This window comes from Hippopotamus amphibius, chromosome 1 (genome assembly GCF_030028045.1).
Source record: "Hippopotamus amphibius kiboko isolate mHipAmp2 chromosome 1, mHipAmp2.hap2, whole genome shotgun sequence".
NCBI lineage: Eukaryota > Metazoa > Chordata > Mammalia > Artiodactyla > Hippopotamidae > Hippopotamus > Hippopotamus amphibius.
The window spans coordinates 239,593,803-239,620,201 of record NC_080186.1 but is presented as its reverse complement, the minus strand read 5'-3'; the positions used below and the strand labels follow the sequence as shown (position 1 = coordinate 239,620,201).

General features: G+C 38.2%; 1 protein-coding gene across 4 annotated transcripts in view; it reads left to right on the top strand.

Moving 5' to 3' along the window:
* NNT (nicotinamide nucleotide transhydrogenase) overlaps positions 1-26,399 on the top strand; it is an 80,456-nt gene that overhangs the window by 31,369 nt on the left and 22,688 nt on the right. For all 4 annotated transcript variants that reach the window (XM_057743798.1, XM_057743793.1, XM_057743785.1 and 1 more), the window contains exons 8-17: positions 6,460-6,593; positions 6,877-7,068; positions 7,599-7,752; positions 10,758-10,919; positions 11,778-11,888; positions 12,754-12,899; positions 14,085-14,280; positions 17,023-17,256; positions 18,912-19,072; positions 20,439-20,618. In XM_057743798.1, the coding sequence (XP_057599781.1) occupies positions 6,460-6,593; positions 6,877-7,068; positions 7,599-7,752; positions 10,758-10,919; positions 11,778-11,888; positions 12,754-12,899; positions 14,085-14,280; positions 17,023-17,256; positions 18,912-19,072; positions 20,439-20,618 (1,670 nt within the window). The remainder of the gene's footprint in view (positions 1-6,459; positions 6,594-6,876; positions 7,069-7,598; positions 7,753-10,757; positions 10,920-11,777; positions 11,889-12,753; positions 12,900-14,084; positions 14,281-17,022; positions 17,257-18,911; positions 19,073-20,438; positions 20,619-26,399) is intronic.

Sequence of the window (26,399 nt, the reverse complement as noted above, 5' to 3'; positions counted from 1 at the left end):
TTCTTTGCTACTATATTGTTAAATATACCATGTTCTTGTTAAAGCAGAAAGTTTTTCTTGATCCGGCTTAATTTGATGCCTTACAGCCCAGGAAGTTAGGAATCTCCCCATCTGATTAAATGCCATTGAATAATGCCAGTAAATGATGCTAAATGCACTTTGGAATTATTATAAAATTTTGTGGTAAGCCTTTTTTCATCTTGGTGTCTTGTTATTCTTAATATTTTTAGTGATTTCCTCTTAATTTTTCTTTTTTTTTTTTTCTTTGTGTGTGTGTGTGTGATTAAAGTTGTCTGTGAGGAACCCTTAAAAAAGAAAAAAAAAAAAAGTTGTCTGTGAGGGCTTAATTCTATTTCCAGTAAGATAGAATGTGAGAATTTATTGATTTCAGATGATCGTGTTAGGCCTGATTTATTCAGAGAGGTATAATATATTGCAAAAATTTCTGGTAAATCTTTAGCTGTTGGGATTTAGTTTAATCCAAATCTCTTTTTTAATTTACTGTTGAAGAGAGGCCAGTGGTATATTCTTTTGCCACACTGCAATAAGTTGTTAAAGCTATTTTTAGAAAGAAGTATCTGTTTTTAGAAGTTGAATTTACTACTTTAAAAACTGCATCTTAGTATTCGTTTAATGAGTAAACATGAGTATGAAAAGATGCTATGAATTTAGTCACATTTCAGAATTAATTTGTGTGAATCATAGCCATGTGTACATACACCTAGAAACAGTGCCTGTGCGTGCCATGTGTTCAGTCTGCAGTCAGTTCTGGGTGCACACAGAGATTCATGGATACCTTACACTAATCTGTGGCACCTCTAGTCACCCCAGAGAATGGCCATCTGATTGGGAAACTCTGTAATTAAAATTTTTAGATTGAGTTCTGTAAATATCTCAGCTATTCTAATAAAAATGTTCACTAATCTTTGAATACAGCCTCTTTCCGTCCTAAGCTGTTAGACCTCAGACCTGTAAGTAAAGCTTTCCTTCCCCATCTAGCCTGTCCATGGTAGGCACTGAGTCAGTGAATGGAGGAATACTTGAATGGTGACTGTGAGTGCATGATGTCCTACCACTGTCTTGGTAAGAGTATGGAAATACACTCCCACCTGGGAAGGAACTGAGTAATCTTACCAGGAACTTAATATCCATGAAGCAGAGGAACCAAGAAATAGTTCATGAAGTTGAACATTTTTCACCCACAGTTTGTGTTGTGCCAGGAAATATATTAAAAACTTAACTTTCTCCTTGTTAATTTTTTCAGTCATAGTGATTTTTGGGGGGGAGTCGTTTGAAGAAATGTAACAGTCTTGGTCTTTTTGTGTATCTCATCTTTTGCAGATAAGTGATAAAATTAACAGAAATAAGCAGTCAAAAGGGGAAAGCCCAATTTTGCCTCTAAAAAAATACCTCTTATCTGTCTACTTTTATTAACTCTTCTGCCTTCTACAGTCCTGTCTTGAAACACTTGATATGCTCATTTGATCTTTTATCCTTGTGTCTAGGATCCGCACAGGGCTGTCACTGAGGTATTATGGGACATCTCTATATAGGACATCTCTAATTAAACATTGGATATATTCTTTTCTTTGTTATATAGTGTAAAAAAATCTGTGCACATCTTCCTGTTATCCATCCTTAGTTATGTTTCTGTCCCCCTGTATAAGTGTTTGGATTCACTCTTAGAAAGGCTGTGCTAACTATATAGCTTCCTTTGCTGTAGCAGGAAGGCAGAGGATTTTGAGTGAAGTATTTTCAGTTGGTAAGTAAATAGACTGGTTAAGGGAATTTCTAAGCTATTTTAATCCTTTTAGTACAACTCTTTTATTTTTTTTAATATTTTTTAAGCTCTTTATTGGAATATAATTGCTTTACACTCTTGTGCCAGTTTTTGAGGTACGCCAAAGTGAATCAGCTGTATTTATACATATAACCCCATATCCCCTCCCTCCCACGACTGCTTCCCACCCTCTGTATCCTGGCCCTCTAAGTCATCACCCATCATCGAGTTTATATCCCTGTGTTATGCAGCAACTTCCCACTAGCTATCTATTTTACATTTGGTAGTGTATATATGTCAATGCTAGTCTTTATTTATTTTTTTTATTTCTTTTATAAATTTATTTAATCATTTATTTATTGGCTGCATTGGGTCTTCATTGCTACGCGTGGGCTTTCTCTAGTTGCAGTGAGCGGGGGCTACTCTTCGTTGAGGTGCATGGGCTTCTCACTGCGATGGCTTCTCTTGTTGCGGAGCACACAGGCTTCAGTAGTTGTGGCACATGGGCTCAATAGTTGTGGCTCGCGGGCTCTAGAGCACAGGCTCAGTAGTTGTGGCGCATGGGCTTAGCTTCTCTGCGGCATGTGAGATCTTCCTGGAGGAGGGATCGAACCCATGTCCCCTGCATTGGCAGGCAGATTCTTAACAACTGTGCCACCAGGGAAGTCCCCAGTGCTACTCTTTAATCTCTGTCCTTAACTTAAAGGGGAAACTGGTTGTGACTATGCTTTACTTGTTTATTTTTATAAAAACAGTATGTGATATTTGTTGGAAATGCAGTAAAGTACAAAGTAGAAAATAAAGATCATTTGTGATCCTTCTCAGTGAAAAATACTCAACATTTTATCATTTCCTTTTAGCCTTTTTTCCATGCATTTTTGTCATGCTAGATGAAGATAAAATCTTTCTTACCTTTCCCACTTGGTATTATTATAAGTTTTTCTTCCGCTTAATATAAGTCATTAAGAACTCTTTGTAAATATATTTTAATGGTTTTATAGAACTTTCTTGTTTGACTGTACTGTATTTTATTCTCCCCAAGTTAGCCTTTTCATTTATTTCCAGTTTTTGTCAATTAAAAATAAAAGTAATATTCTAACATTTTTTTTCTGCTCTATTTCTCTATCTGTATTTGCATTTATTGCCCCAGGATTAATCGAGTCTTAGAAGTAGAATTACTGGATGAGTGAATATCAATATTTTTGCCAGTTGATACACACTTGATAAATTGTGCTTTCCTGAGAGATTACGCAGTTCATAACCTCATCAGTAGATTGTCCACTAATTGTTTCGTTTCAGTAGTATTCGGATTTTGTTGACTCTTTCAGTTTGAGGGCAAAAATATATCTCACTCTTTGTAGTCACATTTCTTTGATTCTTACTGGGGGTGAACTTTTTTCATTTGGTTATTACCATTCTCTTTGAGTTGGCCGTTTATATTTGCTGTTCATTTATCCATTAGAATCTTAGTGTTTTTATTTAAATTTCCATGAGCTTTGTATTATATTAATTTTTTGTCATGTTAATGTATTTTGAGGATAGTAATATATACCTTTTTCATATTTAAATTTATTGATGTTTTCCTTTGTAATTTTCCGCATTTCTCTAAGTTTAGGAAGTACTTTTCAATCCAGAGGCTAGAGAGAGTCACCAAGGCTTTCCTTTTTTTCTTTTCTTTATGGGTTGATTCTTTTCTAAGTAATTCTGACCTATAGAGTTCAGAATTTAGTTTGAAGTAAGATATTAGGTTTGGGTAGATTTCCGCCCCCAAACCGGACTAATCTTATTCCTTTTGTTCCTTCCATTTTGTGATGCCACACTTATCATACATTTTTATCATAGTACACCATCAGGGTAAGACAGTATTTTGAAATTTCCTTCTCAGTCTTTCTCTTGACCTAATCTTTTGAGGATTTGCTCATTTGGAACTTTTATATACTGCTCGGCTCCTCTTTTGGCTTTTTTCCCCCTTCTGTTTTTAATTTGCATTTCTGCACTTTGGAGAATTTTCAAAAAATTAATCCACCTGTGAGTTCTCAAAGGCAGCTGCACTGTTGTAGTCATCATTGTATTTCCTGTAGCCCTTACTGAGTTTTTAAGAGTATAACATTAAAACAAGCACTTCTAGAAAACTTGGGGGAGATAAGAAAGAGCACAAAGAAAATAAATTATTCTTAGTCTTACCACTCAAAGATATCCTGATATTGTTAAACATTATACTGTATAGAATTTGCTAGGAACTATATAGTGTATGTAATATTTTATGCGTGTGTGTATATATGCACACACATACTTGAAACATTCATATATATGTGTATATATATTTTTTTTACCGAACGGGAGCATCCTATACATACTGTTTTGTTGTGTGCTTTTTACTTGTAATAATTCCATGTCTTTTAAACGTTCCTCTGTGACTTAAGTATATATTTTTTAGCTTACTGTCCAGTTATTTGGCTATACACTAAGTAAAATACTCTATATGAAAGAAAATGCTATCTTTTCAAAAGTGGTTGAATTTCAGAGTGATAATATAGACAGAACACTTGCTATCTCCGTTACGATGCAAGTGTGTGAGTGTGTGTGTTTGTATTTAAAGTTGTGTCAGCCACTGCAAAATTGTTTTGTGAAGGTTGAATTAGTAAAATCAAGGAAGAGAAATAGGTGGTACATCAGATGTTTTCTAGGGAGCCTGGATGGTTTTGGCCACTTGACATCTTATAGAGTGGTCAGCATTACAGATCCAGGGTCTGATCTGTAGATAGCTATAGGTATCTCAGAAGGAAGAAGGAATCCAGAATTTCTAGGGCAGGAGAAATTAGACACCAAATCAAATTTGTGAGGTCGATGATCGTAAAGTTGGTACAGTTAGAATTCAAAGGGTGGCCCTGGATCCAAATTGGTTATAGCCAAAAGAATAGTTTACGGCATGTCAACATAAGACTGGAGGGTACAAGTAAGATGGGAGGAAAGGCTGTGACAGACGAGAGTCTGGTTAGTAAAGAAGAGGCTCTGGACCAGAGGTGGAGGGTGGTGATGACAGTACATACCTGGAAAGTACAGGTTAGCACTTTAAATTCGCCTCTTTATGTGGATGCAGCCACATCATCCAGAGCTTTAAATTACTGCAGAGCTGGTTGGCATGACCATTATTCTGGGACAAGTCCTCAGGTGTATGTTGTTTTCACCCCCAAATTCTCATGCTTGAGTAACGTTTAAATAATCAAGATGCCTTTCGTGGACTACAGTACGGGAGGGTAGAGGAAAGGCTTACAGAATTCCAGAGAATTTCAAGAAGTGGCAAAACTACCAGGACTAAAGGGTGTTGTCTTTGGGAAAAGATGTCCTCATTCTTGCTCTTTTTCATGGAGACTCAGAAGAGAGAACCAGAGCTTCTCTAACAAATCATTGTGGCTGGAGCAGAAGGTCCAGTGGGGCAGTAGTGAGAAGGAATGCTAGGAAGAGTGCTTCAGCCCGGGTAGAAATGCCCAGTAATAGGAGGCTTAGGAGTTGCACTTCATCTTGGAAGTATATATACCATTTGCATTGAGAAAGGAGGTACATCTGCTTGTATCTTTACAACTTTTTTTCGCATGTGCTACAAAGAAAGGTTATTTTTTTTGAGAACTTTTATTAAGATGTAATTGACATACAGTAAACTGCATATATTTAAAGTATACAGTTTGGTTTTTTTTCTTATTAGTCATGTATATGTGGCAATCCCAATCTCCCAATTCATCCCACTCCTACCCCCCCGCCCCAGCTTTCCCCCCGGTGTCCATATTATTTTTCTTTTTTGAATCACATGTTTTCCAGTCAAGTAGATTGAAAAACAGATTATTATAATGCAAATTTTACTTTTAATTGATTTCTATTTGTAAAATTGACAGTGTTTTTACTAAAATTTGTAAACACAGAGTTGAAACTTTCAAAAGAAGAAATAAAGATAATTAGGCTATTAACTCTCTGCTTTCCTATAGCCAGTCTCACAAGTTTATTGCCTTTTTCTTTTGGCTTAGATATTTTCATTGTTTTATGAAACTTGAACAAGATATTATACACAGTGTGGACCCCTGTTGTATGTTAGCTTGAAAAATTCTTACATTTGGGGCTTTATCCTCTATGTAAGGATTAGTAAATGATTTTTTAAAAATTAAAAAATTTTTTTTTTCCAAATTGAGGCCCAATATTTTTTAAATTAATTTATTTATTGGGGGTGTTGAGTCTTCATTGCTGTACACAGACTTTCTCTAGTTGCGGCGAGCAGGGGCTACTCTTAGTTGCTGTACGCAGGCTTCCCATTCTGGTGGCTTCTCTTGTTTTGGAGCACAGCCTCCTGGTGCACGGGCTTCAGTAGTTGTGGCACATAGGCTCAATAGTTGTGGCTCATGGGCTCTAGAGAGCAGGCTCAGTAGTTGTGGCACACGGGCTTAGTTGCTCCACCGCATGTGGGATCTTCCTGGACCAGGGATTGAACCCGTGTCCGCTGCATTGGCAGGTGGATTCTTAACTACTGCACCACCAGGGAAGTCCCTGTTGGGGGCCGGAGGGGGGTCTCTTGAAAGAATTAAATTTTCAGATGTTCAATTCTTGGGTACCCCAAACCTACTGTAATAATTAGAATATAGAGTTTTAAAAAAAGACCATGTAATTTGTACTTTTTTCTTTGGTTTTATTAGGTAAAAAAGCTCCCATTTTATTTAATAAAGAAATGATTGAGTCCATGAAGGAAGGTTCAGTTGTTGTGGATTTAGCTGCTGAGGCTGGCGGAAACTTTGAAACCACCAAGCCAGGAGAACTTTATGTTCATAAGGTATAGCACAAAACTTCCTCTATCTATGAACCTGTTCCTACATCTTTAGTGATTTGTGAGAGGGTGTTTATTGCTTTAAATATTTAGAAAAAATTGAGGCCTGAAATTTTCTAAAATTAAAAATAGTCACATTTAAAGCTCCTTTTGAAATACGTATTTGTGAGTATGTATGTGTATTTATAAAGATGTATAATTTCAGAACTTAGCCTTGACTGAGAATTGTCCTAGGAAGAGTACGAGCATTTAGTAACAGACCTTTCTGACTGTGTTTTTGTTCATTTAGGGAATTACTCACGTAGGCTACACAGACCTTCCCAGCCGAATGGCCACTCAGGCCAGCACCCTGTATTCCAACAACATCACCAAGCTAATGAAGGCCATCAGCCCTGACAAAGACAATTTTTATTTTGAAGTGAAAGATGACTTTGACTTTGGTACAATGGGTCACGTCATTAGAGGAACTGTAGTGATGAAAGTAAGTTAAGAGATCTGTTCCTTCCTGTGTTTACATTATATAGTTGTTTTAGGATTTTTCTTTACGGAAGAATCCTATTTTGGAATTCATATGTATTTTAATAAAGTATCAATGTGTTGGGTTTATGCCAATAAAAATTGTTTAAAAGTGCAGAACAATTTAAAGAAAAATATTGCAAAGATTTATTTACATGTGACTCACCTAAAATATGCATTGCTTTTGAAAAACAGAAACAAAAAAAAATCTGAATAAAGTAAAAATTAAACATTCCCCCACCTGCTTTTAAGTTTGTTCTGTATTCTTTCATATATGTTCTATACACATACTAATTATACATCTGTGTGTGTATGTATGACACAGACACTATATATTTATACACACACATGTTATATATTTATATAAGGTGATGTTATAAATTATATGAATTTCTAAATTTATTTAAAACTAATTTTTGAAGAAGAGTTTTTTCCCCAACACTGACTGAATGCTGGATTGACTTTAAAAAGTGCTATTTTTCTAATTTCTGTTAGGATGGTGAAGTGATTTTCCCTGCTCCCACACCGAAAAATATTCCTCAAGGTGCCCCAGTAAAACAGAAGACAGTGGCCGAGCTGGATGCTGAGAAAGCAGCTACTATCACACCCTTCAGGAAGACAATGACGTCGGCTTCTGTTTATACAGCAGGTGAGGGTCCCATCTATGGAGATTTAGTCTTAATTCTTTGAATTTTGTGAGTAGTGTATTAATCTTGAAGATTAGTAGATGAAATGCTGTTGTCCGTTGTTGGATTCCATCAGGACTTGGGCCTGTTAGAAGTGATTTTCACGTACATGTCACCTGTCCCACCTCTGTGGACAGGGAGACTGCATTGTCTACCCTCAGAGATGCAGGCACTGGGATAAATGCTGGAATGAACAAGTGTGAAAATACACAGGCTGTTAGTACTTTTCTTTTATAGAAAACATTTAAAATATAATCATTAATATTTTTATATATATCAAATATAATGAATGTTGATGTATGTCAGATTGTGTTGGTGTTAAGTGCATATAAATGTGGTTATTGATTTATTTTTTGTGGTTTATAAAACATCACTTGTGATTATCTGCACCAAATGTTTGCAGTGAAGAATGTACAGTTTGCATTGAAGCAAACGGAATGTTTGCATTGAAGAATAAATAGTAAGTACTCACCTAGTAAAAAATGCAGTTTTTAAATTTTTATCTTTTTCTTTATAGTTTCGCATAGATTCTTTGTTTTCTAATTCGTCTTCGTGAAGGCAGCAGAGGGTCACCATAAAATAGTGAGAAGTATTCATTCTGGGTCTGAATTGTTAGAGTCTGAAATACGGATATTTGATTTTAAATTGGTTTCTGTCTCATAGAATGAATTAAAAATATTTAGATCTGCTTAGAGCCAAAATAAAAACAAAACAAAAGCAAACTATAAAGAATTAAGGACCAGCACCAAGCACACAGAATTCTTCTAGCCTCAGCATTCTCCAAATTCCCATGTGAGTCCAGATGTTTTAAAGCTAAATATGTAACTCTCCTTGAATAAAGAGCAAGTTTCAGCAAAATGACTAGAAGAGCCTTTAGTTGTGAACATTGTGAATAGATGGAACAGTGTCCCTATTTGCACTTACTTGTTAAAGAGAAGAAACCATATTACTGTATTGTACATGGAGAGTATTGTCAGTAGGTTGTAAATTTCCACTTCTCTTTGAGATTCATAAAGAAATGTAGTGAGGCATATATGATGATTTCTTTTTCTAGGTTTGTTTTATGTTTATTGGGTCAAGGTTTACTGCATTTTAATAGATATGACATTGGCATATTCCAGTGAATAAAAGGATGGCCTTATATTTCTTTTTCTGTACCCTAAAACTTCCTCCTTTATAGTAGAACCAAGTGTTTTTCTTGTATGTATGTGAGGAACCTGTTTGAGTAGCTTTCTTCAAAGAATGTGATTTGCTTTTTTTCCCTTTTCTTTTTTCCCTCTATTTTTCTTTTTCCTCTAATGTACAAACTAAATATAGCACATTTGACACTATTGAATGTATTATAGAAAAAACTTTAGTTTATTAAATAGTTAATAAGAAAACCTTCAGATGCAGGATTTCTGTCTTACATGCGCAACACAGTTGACTGCAGGTTATGGTAATTTAGTGCTTCTGAACTAATGTGGGCATTTAATGTGTGCTAGGCATCGTGGTAAACACTTCACATGCTTTAGCTCCTTTATTCCTTGTAAGTACTCAGTGAGGTGGGCATATTATTATTTTCTTTTTCCAGATGAAGACAGGGAGGGTTAATAATTTTACAGATGAGGATACTAGCTCACGGAGAAGTCAAGTAACTTGCCCGAGATCACACAACTAGCAAGCAGTAGAGCCAGGATTTGAACCAGGCAGTCTGGCTTAAAAAAACATGTCCTTAAATATAACCCTGCACAGCTTCTCTGATGTTTAACTGAAGCACAAAACAGTATTCTATCTAATTCTCCCTCCTGATGGTTAACAGGCCATCCATTGGAACACTGGAAATTTTATATATATGGGTAGGAAAATAAAAATTAAAACTACAGGGGCTTCCCTGGAGGTCCAGCGGTTAAGACTCCATGCTTCCACTGTAGGGGGGACCAGTTCGATCCCTGGTTAGGGAACTAAGAGCTCACATGCCATGCAGTGTGGCCAAAAAAAAAAAAAAAAAAAAAAATTAAAACTACAGTCTTACTGAATTATTTACAGTGAAATGAATGTCAGTTGCTAATGTTCCAGCTATGCCACTTATGAGGAAAGAGTTGATATCAAGGGATAAAAGTCCCTTATTCAAGACAGTTAAATTCCAGCCTCCTGGTCACCCATTATCATTTGGTTTTCACTGACCCCTGGGTAACCCTTTCTTCTGTGGCAGAACAGCCATCCACATGTTTGCTATCAGGAGAGGCGATAATTAAAGATGTATATTGAGAGCTGACTGTTTGTATTCTGCACCCTCTTAATTTAATTTGTGTTTTTTTTCCTTTTCTTTGTAAAATCCTGTTTGCTGACTTGGTGTTGAGGCTGGAGCTGACTGCCCTGGCCAGCAGTCCTGTCCAGGTTTAGGAGCAATTGCAAAACTTCTGTCCCGGGTGGGTGGAAGCCGTATGTTTTGGGGAGGTGCTGGAGTGAATGAAATCCTTCCTACTCTTTTAAAACCCCTCTTTCTCAGCCAGATCTAAGAGTGACATGAAATTGGGCTTACAAACGTCTGTCTTACAAAGGTTGTGTCTTGCCCAAGTAGAAAATGCTTTGGTAGATCTTTTATAGGCCTCTAATTCTGGAATAAAAACACTTGTATAAACACATGTGGCATTGTCAATGAAAGTTAAAACAGGGAAGAGGACAAGGTATACAGAGGAAAATGTGCACATTGTTATTAAGGTGCTCATAAATTTTACTAGATGTTTACAGTTTATTTTATTTTGGAGGGGTGGTGGTCAGGAAGTTGTTTTGTTCATAATACCTTTAACTTTCGCTCCCCCCTTCCCAATCATGAAGTGTCTCAAAAAGTCTCATTATTGGCAAGGGTGTGGAATTTCAAAGCATTGACTATCCCACATGTTTGTTTGTGTGTGGGTGTGCGTGTGCTCTTAATCCTCCTGAGATAATTGGATGTGAACTCACACTCTTTCCTCTCTTTCTCTAGGTCTCACGGGGATACTGGGTTTGGGCATTGCGGCTCCCAATTTAGCCTTTTCCCAGATGGTGACCACTTTTGGCTTGGCTGGCATTGTGGGCTACCACACCGTCTGGGGAGTGACCCCTGCTCTCCACTCACCGCTGATGTCTGTGACTAATGCAATCTCAGGTTTGTTCCCCTCTTGTTTTCCCTCCTCTTAGGTTTTCAAGGGCTAGTTTATAAAGCCTGTGTTTTCAGACTGTAGGGCTTGGTGTCTTGGTGGTGGTTGTGATGACTTAGGCTCCCAGAGGATGCAGGAGTGGGATTGGAAGTAAGAGGCCAAGGGAGTGTGTCAGACCTTTGGGCTGCTGCCATTTCAGGCAGCGCAGAGCCACTGTTACCTCTTTCAGTTATGATTTCCTTTAAAGAGAGGATTCCTCTGATAAAACTTGGAAACAGTGTTTCACAGCAGCAGCATGGTGTATGCAGCAGTCCACACAGCTCTTCTCAAGACTGTTCTCTTTGGTCCCCGGCGCCGGCTCAGATCTCAGGAATGAGACCCCCATTGGCTAGATATGGGAGCTGCCCTGGCTTGGCAACCTCATGGCCCCAGTGGGCATCTCTTGCCACAGGCGTAGCTTTCAGGATCTCCACCAGGAGCAGGACCAATTCCCAGAAGTACTATGCTGAGGAAAGCCCAAAGCTATGGCTTTCACCATCACGTGTTTATAGTGCCTGCATAGTATTTTCCAGTTTGGATGCAATGTATCCACCAGAGGTCACTTTTCGCCATAAGCAGTGTTGTCTAATAACATGATTGATTTATATCTTTATCAGGGGAATAGAGCTAGAAGGTCAAGGTTAAAATTCTTATGCAGAAAAAGAAAATGTTTTGTTAACTCTTTGCCCACGAAAGTACTTCAGTGAGAATGTGTGTGAGAACTTTCTCCTTTGTGATGCACGTGCTTATGAGGTCTTCCAGCGATGACATTTGATTTGGCAGCGTGACTGTTACTGCTGTTCACCGCATGCGTGCTTTCTTCCCAGGGTTGACCGCAGTTGGTGGGTTGGCGCTGATGGGAGGACATCTGTATCCTTCCACAACTTCTCAGGGCCTTGCTGCTCTTGCTACGTTCATATCCTCAGTCAACATTGCAGGTATGAGGACGGCGAAAGAACCCAGAGTGCTGTTTTTAGTGGAGACACAAGAAGCAAATATAAATCAATATAAAATAAACATTCCGATTTTAAGAATTCAGTCATGCCTTTAAAAAGATCTTTCACTCAGATTGTAAGCACTCTGTGTGAAGGAAAATTAGTTATTTTGCGCATCGGTAATTTTTAGAAACTATGTGATAAAAGAACACTCCTCCCCCTGAATGCCCCAAAACAAACATATAAAATGATATTTTGCTACAGGTTAACTGGAAAGTTATTGAATGCATAGTTTTGAATTAATCTGACTTAGAGCTATCACCATAACATCTTTAAATGAGTATAATTTTAGATAAAACTTTAGCCTTTTGCCTTATCCTGGCCTGTGTTCCTGAAAACTGAAAGCCTGGCGTGTCACTTGTATATGAAACTCGCTTGATGCTATTTTATAGCTAAAAATTCTTTAATGTGTCCAACAGACCTGGTGCCTGTTGATATGGTATTTTTTCTTTTCTCACTTATTATAGGGTTTGACAAACAGAATAACGTATTAGAAAAAAAAGCACTGGCCTTTGGTCTTTTTCATTCCCGCGCTGTTTGAATGGCTGTTTATTTTTACTCATGCAGAAATAGTTGGTTTTGTACTCTGATAGCAGATTTTCTTCCTGAGTGTATTTAGGGTTCACCCCTTCAATATAGCTGACTTGAGTAATAGAATAGCTTCTAATTTTGAGCTTCCAAAATGTTACTTAAAATGATATTTATTCCTAGATGATAAAGATGTGCTTAAAATAGAAAAATTGTACTCCTTTAAAAATTACGCTGCTCAGTGAGATACCTCTTTCTGTCTTCTGTTTGCTTTGGTAAGGTGGCTTTCTGGTGACGCAGAGAATGCTGGACATGTTCAAGCGCCCCACTGACCCCCCAGAATATAATTACCTGTATCTGCTCCCGGCTGGTACCTTCGTGGGAGGATATTTAGCTGCCCTCTACAGTGGTTATAACATTGAACAAGTAAGAGGCTCTTTTGAAAGCTTTTATTTTCGGTACTGTGTTTTCATCGCAAACAGACTTAACATGATCATTACCAGAACTGAAATTCTGTCAAGCAAATACGACAATGACTTTTGAAACACCTTGGTCAAATAGAGCATGCTCACCCTCTAAGAATCAGGCCCCGGGATTCCAGAGGCACGTTTGCCTGCTGACTCTGCAAATATGGGTTTACCTGTTTGTCCCTAAGTTTTTCCACATGTAAAAAGAGTCAAGAAGGTTATGAGTATCCTTTTTATGTGTGTGGCTAGGGATACAATGAAATAATCAGTAAAAAATATTATTGGTCTTTTTCCCTACTTACTTTCTTCCCCTACAGATCCAGGAGATGTTATGCCCAGTGCATTTAAAAAATATGATTTAAAAATGAATGCTGTATATAGAAAAACAGAAATAATCAAGTTGAAATTTGAAAGTTCCAGGTCTAAATATAATTTAAAATACTCAACTTTGTTCCGAACTCAGTCATATCTTTTTTTTTTTAATGACTATTTCAACCTCTCTGACAGCTGAAAAATCATGTCTCCCTTGGTTTCTGCTGTTTCCAACATGTAGTATTTGTTGAATGAACACAATCTTTTTTGAGAAAAGTTAGGGCAGTAAGTCAGGGAGACCTATGTCTGCTTCCCAGATTTGCTATTTTACCTATGATTTGCCCTTAGAAAAATTACGTAGCCTCTGTAAACATTGGTTTTCTCTTTTATAAAATGAGGATGATGATTCTTTCCTTCTGTGACTCCCATGAGACTGAGTTCCAACATAAGTAAAGTGTGCAGCACGGTCTCTGGCACTTACAACCCTCAGGGGTTGGCTCCATTACAGCAGTAGGTCAGGTCTAGATCCCATAATAACTCTGTGTATATTTAGGTACTCTTATATGCACTTGTATGCTGTCAAGTTCAGAAGAAACCAGTGTACATAAATGGTATAATTGCAAGTACAATTTAAAGTATTTAATGTGGTAATATCCCTAATGGATAGAAAAATATATTGAAATATTAAAAAAAGAGCTCATATTGGTCCTTCTGTTGTCTGAATTTAAAATTGTCCTTGGAGAATCATGTATCCTCAAGAGAAGTTCTCCTTAAGCTAATAGACGGAAGGTTTTGATAATCTCTCTCTCTCTCTTCCCTTTCCTTTGAAAAGATTATGTACCTGGGCTCCGGCCTGTGCTGTGTTGGTGCCCTGGCTGGGCTTTCCACCCAGGGAACTGCGCGTCTTGGCAATGCATTGGGCATGATTGGGGTGGCTGGAGGCCTGGCAGCCACCCTTGGAGGCCTAAAACCGTGCCCAGAATTGTTAGCTCAGATGTCTGGAGCAATGGCTTTGGGCGGTACCATTGGTAAGCACTTGTGGCTTTCTGCCTTTTGTAAACCCGTGCCCTTTGAACACCTGAAGGCAGTTACGCTCAGAGATTTAAGAATACTTTGTTAGGAGTAAGAACTTTTTTTGAAGTTGCACTTCAGTTTCTGAATATGTATATTTCTGTTTGAGGCCCGTATTGATGAAGGAATTACATTGCCTTTCATGGAAGTTGCTTCAGGAAATATTCTTTTTGGCAAAAAGTCATCACAGTTGGTATAATTCTCATTTAGAAATAAACATTTTAAAACACTGAGTGATAGCAGCTGTATCAGAAAGAGTGGGCTAAGAAATGCCTTGCAGTCAGTTCTTGTTTTCCTTTACTGACGCTGTCCAGTTAGCGGATAATAGAACAGGGGGTTGGGATACTCACATGTGTGCTTCTGTAGGCTCGTCTTTTATTCTGCTTGGTGTAAATAACAGCAGAAGACTCTGCTTCAGAGACCGGTTATACACATGAGAAACACGTGCCAGCAGAAAAATCCCTGTTTTAGTCTTATTAGTTCTGTGCTGGGGGTGAGTGTTAAATTTTTAAGAATCTTTCGAGCTGGTTGTTAAACACAATCAGTATCAAAAGTTAAATTATATAAACTTAAAATTAAATAAATTAGAAACAAAGGTAATAATCTTGAACACTCATTATTTTCTTACTTTTTTTATGTGTGTGTGTGAAACATTTTATTAAATTATATCACTGCCTTCTCTCTCTTGGTCTATTCTAAAGGCACAATATTTCCTTGATTCCACACTCATGATTTTCTAATGAATTCATTAACTTTTATTATCTCTGCTTTTGAGATATAATGTGTGTTTCTTATCCGTGTGTCCTGTGTCTGTGTGGTAGAAATACTATGTAATGGTGGGCTTCTGTATATCTCTTCCTGAATCCATGTTTAATGACATCACATTGGTAGCTTGAGATCAGCCACGGCAGTTGTATTTACACCATGGAAATGAACAAGTGCTACAAATCTGTTTCATTTATTGTTTTGTTCATTGTTCAGACCTAAGAAGGTAATGGATAAGATGTTAATAAAGCAGTTTAAGCTTAAAAGTGAGTTTTGTCTGTAGCCATTAAGTTGTGAAATGCACAAAAAACTGAGCAAATATTCTTTCAGTATTTGGAAACTATTATCAGATTCAGCAAAATTGCCCCCCACATGGTTGACAGTGCGTGAAGTTCTCATATACATCTTGTTTCACTCTCATCTTGTTAAAGTAAACAAGAATCTCAAGCAACATTCATGTGGGAACTATACTCCTTCCTCAGTTGCAAACACTAGGTTGGCTACAGATACCAGAATTTGGCAAAAATCAACAAAAGCATTCTGTGAAAGTCAATTGGCTACATGAAACTTACAATAAAGAGTATTGTATATATTTTTATTGTGTGAAAACTGTGTGCTACATACATTTTTGTGACTAAAAACTCGTATGTATTTACACATGCACTTTTTTTTTCTGAGAGGCTGGTGCCTAAATACTTACCAGCACAGAGTTAGCTTTACACCTCCTTTTACACGCACCCGGGAAGGCTGTGCATCCTTTCTTGTCTGTGCCTGGAAGGGCACCTGCAGGAGAGTGCTGGTGCTGTAGGTTCATGGCAGGAGAGCCTTTAGACATGATCTTTGCAGATACGGTGAGCCCCGGTCCTTCTGTGTCACCTCCCTGCAGCCAGGCAGCTCCCGCAGAATCTCCTGATGTGGTTGCTTACTACTCAGGTATTCGCATTTCATTACCTTTGGACTTGGCTCCTCTCCACCCACCTGAAAACCTCGGCCTTCTTCACATTCCAGCTACTCCTTGTGTGCTCAGGGGCAAGTGTTGGCTGGTAGGGAAGAGAGCCTGGGTTATTCATGCAGTGGGGAGAGTTTAAGGGGTTGAGTTGGAGCTTTAAGGAATCTGAAAAGCATTGGTCCAGGAGAGTGTTCAAAGGTTGTAAGGAGAAGTTGATGCTGTGTGTTTGGGTTCTCTGGAGTTGGGCACTGGGGAAGTGTGTTGAAAGAACGGTACTATTTGAAAGGGTTTTTAAGCCCACATTCTTGCCTGAATAGTCCCTGTAAGAGAATATTTTGCTAGGAAGCAGCTAAATACTTATTAACAGCTACAACGAATAACCGTAAGTGTGGTCTTTCTTTACATGGAGGTATTATTGACAGATAATATTATAGTATTTTCAGGTGTACAGTGTATGATTTGAGATATATATATATTGCAGAATGATCATCACAAGTCTAGTTAACGTCCCTCACCATTCATAGTTAAAATATTTTCTTGTGACGAGAACTTTTAAGATCTGTTCTCTTAGCAACTTTCAAATATGCAATACAGCTTTATTAACTATAGTCACCATACTGTACATTCCATCCCCAGGACTTATTTTTTTTGTAACTGGAAGTTTGTACCTTCGACCCCCTTCACCCATTTTGCCTACCCCCCACCTGCCGCCTCTGGCAACCACCAGTCTGTTCTCTGTATCTGAGCTTGTTTTGTTTGTTTTTTTTAGATTCCACATATAAGTGAGATCATAGGGTAAATATTATCTTTCTCTGTCTGACTTATTTCACTTAGCATAATGCCCTCAAGGTCCATCCGTGTTGTCCCAAATGGCAAGATTTCCTTCTTTTTTATGGCTGAATAATATTCAAGGGTGGCCTTTATTGGGTTACTTCTCAAAACTCTGTCAAGTTTTAATTTCTCTTTGACCTTCATTTCCCAACAGGTTTGACAATTGCGAAACGCATCCAGATTTCTGATTTACCTCAGTTAGTTGCTGCTTTCCACAGTTTAGTGGGCTTGGCAGCTGTACTGACGTGCATAGCTGAGTACATTATAGAATACCCACATTTCGCTACGGACGCGGCAGCTAATCTCACCAAGATCGTGGCCTACCTCGGTACTTACATCGGTGGTGTCACGTTTAGTGGGTCTCTTGTTGCCTATGGAAAATTGCAGGGTAAGTGATTCAGTATAACATAGAGGTAAATATCTATTATTTAGGGTGTTTAAGGGTCCGTTTCAATTTCAGAAAATAGCTTAGTAGTAGAACCCGTTAGGTGAAGAGTATTTGTATGACTCTGGAAAATATGAGTACTATGAAAGTTTTTTTTCTCCATAAAGATGACTTCCCTTTATGGATCCTAACAGATCTCACGAAGCTTTGAAGCCATGTTTTCTGCAGACAGCTAGTGGAGGAAACTGGTGCACAGAAATTTGCATAGAGGGACCGGTTGACATTTGATAATACATATGAACAAAATGATGGCTTCATAATCCTTGGTTAGAGATGTTGGGGTAGCGTTCATGGAAATGAACTTTATACATTTTCCAGAATAGAGAGAGGCTTATTGAATACATTTGTATGATTAGTACACAGTACTTACTTTGAAAACAAATACACATTTTAGGAGTCTAGCCTGGCAGCTTTTGCTACCACTAAAGCCAGTCATGAAAATATCAATAGAAGTAGAGAGAAAAAAACTCACATAGCTGCTTTCAGTGTTTTCATGGAAAAGCCAGGCTCTAGAGAAAATAGTTTGTGATTTAAAAACCTGGTCTTGCCTCTCGGTAATCAAGTCATTAGAATTAAGTGGGGAACTTCCATGAAACTTGAAAATCACAAAGGAACTTAAAGCCTACAATATTCTTGTCACATGCTTTGTCTTTATTATTTTATTTTTTTATGGAGCTTATATTCTTGGGGAGGAAACAGTCAAAACGGAAGGTAAACCAAAAAATAAAACAGTAGTGTCAGCTTTTTCAAATGAAACAAAAAGGGGCTGAGAAAAGGAGAAGATGCACCTTAGGTAAGATATTAGTTCATGCTTTGTCTTTAGAACCAACTAGCAAACAAGGACCCTTCTCCCTTGGGCTCAGTTGATAGAATCAGAAAGGCTGATGTTCTGGGACTCTGTTTTGAAGTTTTCAGTAAATGAAACCAGGACTTCCCTGGTGGTGCAGTGGTTAAGAATCTGCCTGCCAATGCAGGGAACACGGGTTCGATCTCTGGTCCGGGAAGATCCCATTGACCATGGAGCAACTAAGCCGGTGTGCCACAGCTACTGAGGTTGTGCTCTAGAGCCTGTGAGCCACAACTATTGAGCCCACGTGCTGCAGCTACTGAAGCTCTTGCACCTAGAGCCCGTGCTCCGCAGCAAGGGAAGCCTCTGCACTGAGAAGCCTGTGCACTGCAATGAAGAGTAGCCCCTGCTTGCCACAACTAAAGAAAGCCCCCGCGCAGCCAATAAATAAATAAATAAATAAATAAATAAAATAAGTAAAACCACACTTAACTTCTGTATTGGTCATGTGGGGGAAAAATATCACTTTTCATGATTCCATGACAAAGAGTAAGAAAATTGTGTGATTGAAGGAAAGGGCAATTAAGTTGAGCCCATACTTTACCTACTCCATTAATATTTATGTGTAAGAGCTCTAGTGTGCTTTTATGTTTCAGTAGCTGGTGGTGTAAAGTGATATTTTAAGGAGCACGTTTTTATTCTAATATTAAATTTTGGTGGTTTAGGATCAGATGACACACACTTAAGAGTGTGTGTGGGGGGGTTTCTTGTGACACATTCTAGGTTCTGACTCCCGCGTACTTGGCCCTAGGTATCCTGAAATCCGCCCCTCTGCTGCTTCCTGGGAGGCACGCACTCAACGCGGGCTTGCTGGCTGCTAGTGTGGGTGGAATCGTCCCGTTCATGATGGACCCCAGCTTCACCACCGGCATTACCTGTCTGGGCTCCGTGTCGGCTCTCTCTGCTGTCATGGTAAGAGGTCAGGGACAGAAAGCACGTTCTTAGCAAGGAACTAAGTATTTTGTTAGGTTACAGCCTAATCTTATTTCTATCTCCTCAAGACGCCTGATGGAATAAAAATGTTTCAAAATGCCGTTATGTGTTCAACTTCTTAGAGTCTGGAAAATATAGGAGAGTGTAAGAAGAAAATGACTCTCTCCACTTACTTATTCCTGTCAGAGTTGTCGTATGTGGCATCTTTATTGCTCTGGGGTCTTTTCACTGGATTGATGTGTTGGTGAATAGGAGTTTAAAAAGCCGAGGGTTTCAATTCTGTTGGTAAGGTGCCTGCTGTGTGACAACCCTATGAAATAAAATAAGTGTCAGAGAGTCCCTGCCCATCAGTTGCTCTCACATTTGTTGGCAGCTCTGATACCAAACCAAATAATCGTATAAAATGAAATGCATTTAATAAAACTTGTGTGTTCAGTGAGGGAGTTCAGTGAAACCTTCCTCTTCCTCTCTAGTCATTGCATTTAGTGTGTGGTTGCATACAGTATTCTTAAGGTGTCTGTATGTCACAATTTAGCATCCCGTTCTAGCAGTGTGTGGTGCTGCTGTATATAGCTCTGTGCCATTCACTGATTACTTCATGTTTGTCTAGGATACACTTAGTGTATACTTGGTAGACAGGGTTTATGTTTAAAAATTTTTAAATCATCTGCAGTGCTGAGCACAAAGTTAGACATATAGTAATTGCTTAGTCACCCTAAACCCTATCTTCACATTTTCAAAGTAGTAAGACTGGGCTTATATTTTATTTTATTGTATTTTTAAATTTTTTTTACATATGAATTTTTTTAAGCTCTTTATTGGAATGTAATTGCTTTGCACTGTTGTGCCAGTTTTTGCTGTACACCAAAGTGAATCAGCTGTATTTATACATATATCCCCATATCCCCTCCCTCCCGTGACTCCCGCCCACCGTCCCTATGCCAGCCCTCTAAGGCATCACCCGTGGGCTTATATTTTAGTCTTAGCTGCTTCACTTGGCACCAGCAGGACCCTGCTCATCAGCTAAAGTCATAAAAACTGTGACATTTACTCATTGCTGTTACTTTTTTCCAAGTGTAGACTCTCCAGTTTCTGCCTGCTCCTCATCACTGCTTTTAGGGATTTAGGGATTTTTTTTTTGCACGGGCGACGTGGTTCAGTGTTTGCACTTGTTATGTCTGTAGGAGAGTTGGTCCCATGGGGGTCACTCAGTCATTACCAGGCATGGAACTTCCGTGTAAATGTATGTATCGGAAAACCGGAATGGTTATGGACCACGACGCTCAGCGTCAGGGGTTTGTTTCCATTGCATGAGTTTTGAGCTCCGCTCTGGTTTCCGTGCTAGGGTGTGACTTTGACCGCTGCCATCGGGGGTGCCGACATGCCCGTGGTCATCACGGTGCTGAACAGCTACTCGGGCTGGGCCCTGTGTGCAGAGGGCTTCCTGCTCAACAACAACCTGCTGACCGTCGTGGGCGCGCTCATCGGCTCCTCGGGGGCGATCCTGTCCTACATCATGTGTGTGGTAAGGAAGCCGCCAGGGGCGGAAAAGGCGATGCTGTTCTGAAAACGAGGACCTGTTTGTCATTTCTTTTATTTGCAGTAAAAATGACTGTGTCAGTTCTTTTTCTCTCCAGCAGAAAGATCAGAGTGTTTTATTTGAATAAATTTGCCAGACTGCTTTTAAAGTACCCAAGCGTAGGTAATTTGGAAAATTAAATGTAAAGATAAAAATCTTAACTCCCTCCATCTGGTGATAAACACTATTTTCTTCTATTTTTTTTCTTTGTGTGTTACATATCTGTGTGTTTACTTATCTGACCATATTGTATACTGTTTTACGTTGACTTTTTTTTTGTATTTTTATTTTTTTGTTTTTATTTTAAGCTCTTTATTGGAATATAATTGCTTTATACTCTTGTAACCAGGTTTTGAGGTACACCAAAGTCAATCAGCTGTATTTATACACATATCCCCATATTCCTTTCCTCCTGCAACGCCCCCCCACCCTCCCTGTCCCAGCACGTTGACTTTTTTTAATCTTCCAAATTATAGTTTTGCCACTTTCTTATTAAAAATGCTTTTCAGATACGATTAAGGGTCTTCATACTAATCTATCATATGGATGTTCAAGATTTATTTTTTTTATTTTTATTTTTTATATAAATTTATTTATTTATTTTATTGGCTGTGTTGGGTCTTTTTTGCTGTGCGCGGGCTTTCTTTTAGTTGCGGTGAGTGGGGGCTGCTCTTCAGTGTGGTGTGCGGGCTCCTCGTTGCCGTGACTTCTCTTGTTGCGGAGCACGGGCTCTAGGCGCGTGGGCTTCAGTAGTTGCAGCGCATGGGCTCAATAGTTGTGGCTCACGGGCTCTAAAGCACAGGCTCAATAGTTGTGGCGCATGGGCTTAGTTGCTCTGTGGCATGTGGGATCTTCCTGGAGCAGAGATGGAACCTGTGTCCCCTGCATTGGCAGGCGGATTCTTAACCACTGCGCCACCTAGGAAGCCCTCAAGATTTATTTAAGTTTTCTTAATGCTGTACCTTTAAGGTTGTTTGATTTTACTTTCTCTTTGTACGTAAATGCTTTTTTTTGGCACTTCTGGATTTTGTCTTAGGATGATTCCTAGAAGTGAAAGGGTGTGTCCATTTTGGGGGCTCTGTCTGTTTACTGCTGTGTGGTTTCCAGAAAGCTTGCTCCAATTTATACTCCCACTAGTCATCTGTGAGGGTGCCTATCTTGAAATTTTGTGGTCAGCATGATTAAAAAAAAAAAAAAAGACAGATACTTCCCAGCTTCCTTTTTGTTTCTAATTCTCTTCTTAATGACAAGAAGATACCCTGAAAATAACTAAAGATTTGACTAAAAAACTTTTTCAAATTATAGGTATTATTCTCTAAATAATAGTTTTGAATGGCTGTGAAAGGACAAGCATGAAACTGGTTTAAGCCAGAATGTGACTTTATACTGACTGATAACTTAGGCAGAAAAATAACTTCACCTTCATTCTTTTATTACAATTAAAAAATACCTTATTTTACAACTCAGAATTTCTCTTTTGTTTTAATTGAAAAATCTCATTGTAAATTGAATGCTGAAGTTATCTTTTCATAATAAAAAAATTAGTTTTCTTTGGCCATACGGTAAAATTTGGCCAAAGCTTTACAGAATTGGAAAAGCCTAAGTTCAAAACAAGCTGACAGGTTTTAAAATTAAATCCCCCAGATTCAAGGAGTTTGGACAGGTGTTTCTGATTGGAAAAGTGTCAGGATTTGGCGTTTTTAAAGATAAATGTTTATGAAGGAGAAAAACTTATTCAGTTGTATTAGAAATAGTTTTCTCTTCAAATGAACTTTTAACCCTTAGTTTGACTTTGCTTCCTTTGGTGAATTTGAATGACCAGCAGGGGGCAGCAGGTTGTCGTTAATACTTAAACTTACGGTTAGTGAAATACTGATTTTAAAATTAAAGACGAGGGCTTCCTAGGTGGCGCAGTGGTTAAGAATCCGCCTGCCAGTGCAGGGGACTCAGGTTCGATCCCTGCTCCGGGAAGATCCCACATGCTATGGAGCAACTAAGCCTGTGTGCCACAACTATTGAGCCCATGCGCTGCAACTACTGAAGCCCACGCACCTAGAGCCTGTGTTCCACAACAAGAGAAGTCACAGCAATGAGGAGCCTGCATACCACAGCGAAGAGTAGCCCCCACTCACCGCAACTAAAAAGAAAGCCCGCGCACAGCAAAAAAGACCCAACACAGCCAATAACATAAATAAATAAATTTATAAAAAAAAAAATTAAAGGAGAGGATTTAAGTTTTTACAAGGCCAGTGGCATACTGATGGGGAGAAGAAGGGGGGGACTTGTATATAGTTCTTGAAGTGTCAACATGGGTACCTTCTTATCTTTATCCATTTTCTCTTAAATGGTTTTCTTTAGGTTCTTAAATTTATCAATAGTATTTCCCCAATTTCTGCCAGTGTCTTTTATTTCCTCTCCTTTCCCTTCTTTATTTAGTTTCTTTATTGTTGGTTAGAGTAACTATAGTGACCTTTGCAGTGGCAGTTCTATAGCACTAACTAGAATAAGGTATAAAAGGCACTTGTTGAAAGTACTCTTTTCTACATGTACTTCTGTTATTATATCCTTTTTTCTCTTAATTTTTATCCATTCTTTCATATTTCTTGATCTGTTTTTTCTGGCTCTGTTTCTTCTCTTCCTGTTTCCACTTCCTCAGGCACGCCATTTCCTGGCAGCGTACCTCAGGCATTTTTATGTCTGTGGTGTGTGTGAGGCTGACAAGGTCTCAGCTGTCTGTGCCCGTAAGTGTCGCACTGGCTCAGACAGATGTTTGGTTTGCAATAGGAAATTGTAATTTGGATTCGAGAGCCGTTGAAGCTTTAATTTTATTTAAAATATTAATTACAAAAATAAATGTTCAGTGAGACATCTTTTGTGAAAGAAATAGAAAAGGACAAAGGATATAAAATAATCTATAATCCCAGTACCACTTAATATTGAATATTCTGATTCTTTTTTATATATATATATATTTAAATACAGCCTATGTTAGTGTTTAATTTTCTAACCAATAACTTTTAATGGTTACATGTTATTATATCACAAAGATATACCATAATTTATTGATCCAAGTCCACAGTATTAACTTTTTTTTTCTGTAGTATTCCTCCTGTGCGTCATTGATTATTTTCTTAGGTCAGATTTCTACTGAAAGTACAGTTACTTTGTCAGAGGGAGTAACATCTTTTTGTTGGCTGTAGATGTTGATAAATTGATCTCCAAAGCTCTGTAGTCAAAGCTCCCATTTTACTGCTTACATTCTACTACGGCTTATTACAGAACAGCCAAGACAGCAACAAAAGCACGCCTGCCATGGTTTTCAGTTTCAAAGACAGAAATTTCCTTTCCTTCTAAGTTTTCCTGCTCTCTGACTTTTCACATTAATCTTCATTGCTTCTTACCTTTCTTATAAGAAATTGTTTCTTTCTTACGAATAGTTTATTATAAGGAGTTGTTTCTCCGCGGCTCGTGCTTAGCAGCTCGGAGTAGCTCGTAGTAACAGTGAAGGTGTGATAGCTGCTCGTGCTCGGGTGTAGTGAATATGCTGAACTCTTTAACCCTCAGACAAGTTCTGCAGGTAGGAAATACTATTCTCATTTTACAAGATATTTTAAGACACCATTTATTATTTGCCGCAGTGTCTGTGGAGCCTGCCCTAGCACCTGGCAGATTCAAATGAATATAATAATTATTAAATGAACATTAGATGAATATTTTATTTGTTAGCTGCTTTCACATTTTGGAATCCTCTCCAGATAGGTTATGGTAGCAGAAATACTATCACATATCAAATATCTATTAATATTACTAGTACGTTTACCTTCATTATTTTGTTTTGTATTGAAGGAAACATGCAAGTCCAAATCAGAACAGAGTGGCTTTATTATGTGAGAGGGAATGGAATGCACCCGAACTGTAATCAGCATCCCGAAAACTGAATTTTTGTTCTGACAAAGAGTTCTTTTGGGTATCCTCTGAGCCTAATGCTTGGTTACACAACACCCAGTATTATAAAAACTGAAAAATGTTGACAGTGTCCAAAGAGCCAGCGCAAGTGAATGATCTGCCTTCTCTGCAGATGTCGTGTAGATATTAACCTCTTTATGATTTCTTTGAGGTAATGTCCAGGTTGCCTGGATATAGAGGCCTTACAGAGATGCAGCAGCATTCTCAGACCAAATTTTCTGATTTTTGCACTTTGCTGCTTGTTTCCAAATGAAAATAAAGCAGAATGAAGTAGATCAAAGCCAAACCAAAAATAATTTTTTTTTTTGCCTTGCAGTCCTTGCAGTCAACTAATGAGCACCTACAAAGCATTGGAATGAGAGATGCCAGTCAGTGGTGTACGTTATTATTGCTTTGCTTTTGTCTATTTTATGACCTTTCCTTTGTTTTCAGATTTATTTCTTAGTTTGCTTGGAATTATGTGAATTAGGGTCTCTTTAATGTAGCGTACAATTTTCATTAGGACTTCATAACTTAAAAAGAACAGTCTTGGACAGTGTTGCAAATACTTTGTCTTGGAAGTTGGGAACTCTTCAGTCTGTGGGTCAGTGGTCACAGGATAGTCTCATTAATCAATTAAGCAAGCAAAAAAAGAAAAAAAGAAAACAAAACAAAGTCCTAAACCCTAAACATTTGTTGGAAATATGCTGTTGCAATGGTAAATTCAGAGATGAAAGTTAATTTAGTTTTTAAGAGACCACATGGAATTAGCTTAATGGTGATATAATTGTGGATATGTGTTTAAGACGTTGACTTTGTTAAACTACTGTGTGGTTCCCTATTTTTTCTTTGTAAGATACCATCAGAAATGGGTACACATTAATTAAATGTCCTCAGAAATTCTTTCCTTCTCCTCCATTCAGTTTTATAGGAAGAAAGGAAGGGTTCCTTTTAAGCCAAGTTAAAGTGGTCCTGTTCCTCTGCATCCCCCTCTGTAATCTGCCCCTTTATGCGGGGCTGGGTGATGCAGGTGGTGGAGCCTCTTCGTACATTCACTTTTTTGTTGTTGTTGTTATCTATGGCAGAAATATCTCAGTGTCTGAAATTGGCCTGGAATCAGTTTTTAAGGGCAAAAATTTGGTAGAATGTATTTCTGGTAATTTAGTTTCAGAACCCTGTGATTCAAAACTAGAAAGGATTTATCAAAATCAGCAGATGTTGAATGTTTGGGAAGTCTCAGGTGTGGCTAATTGGAATTAAGAAGTGTTAAGAATTTAAAACTTCATGTTGGATTGGGACAAAGAACTTAAAGCAGTTTAATTTTTCTCTGACCCTCTTACCTGTTAGTAATATGCATAAAGATATTCTGAGCTTTATTTTACATGTAATAATCTTAGACAAGTTCACCAGACTCTGTGGTACGTGATAAATGAGGTTAGGTCAAAAGAACAATTTAAAACCTTCTGACAAGACTTCGATCCACATCTGTGTGGATTTCTGCTCATCTCCTCTGCTCTTTTCTTCCCTGCCTTTGCCTCTGTCCCACCTCAGCAGTACGTGTAAATCTCTCTCCTAAGGTGGTCGTAGGCTTGCCTGTCTTTGGATGAGTGATCTTGTTTTTTTTCTCTGATGTGTTACTTATCACTGAAAATCTCCAGGTGCTTTTTGCTTTTTAATAATAAAGTGTTGGTTTTTTTTTTTTAAAGTGCAGATTGACACTTATATAGCTTTAAAATAGTATAAATGATGGATCAATGATATGTTTATTACAACCCTTAAAAT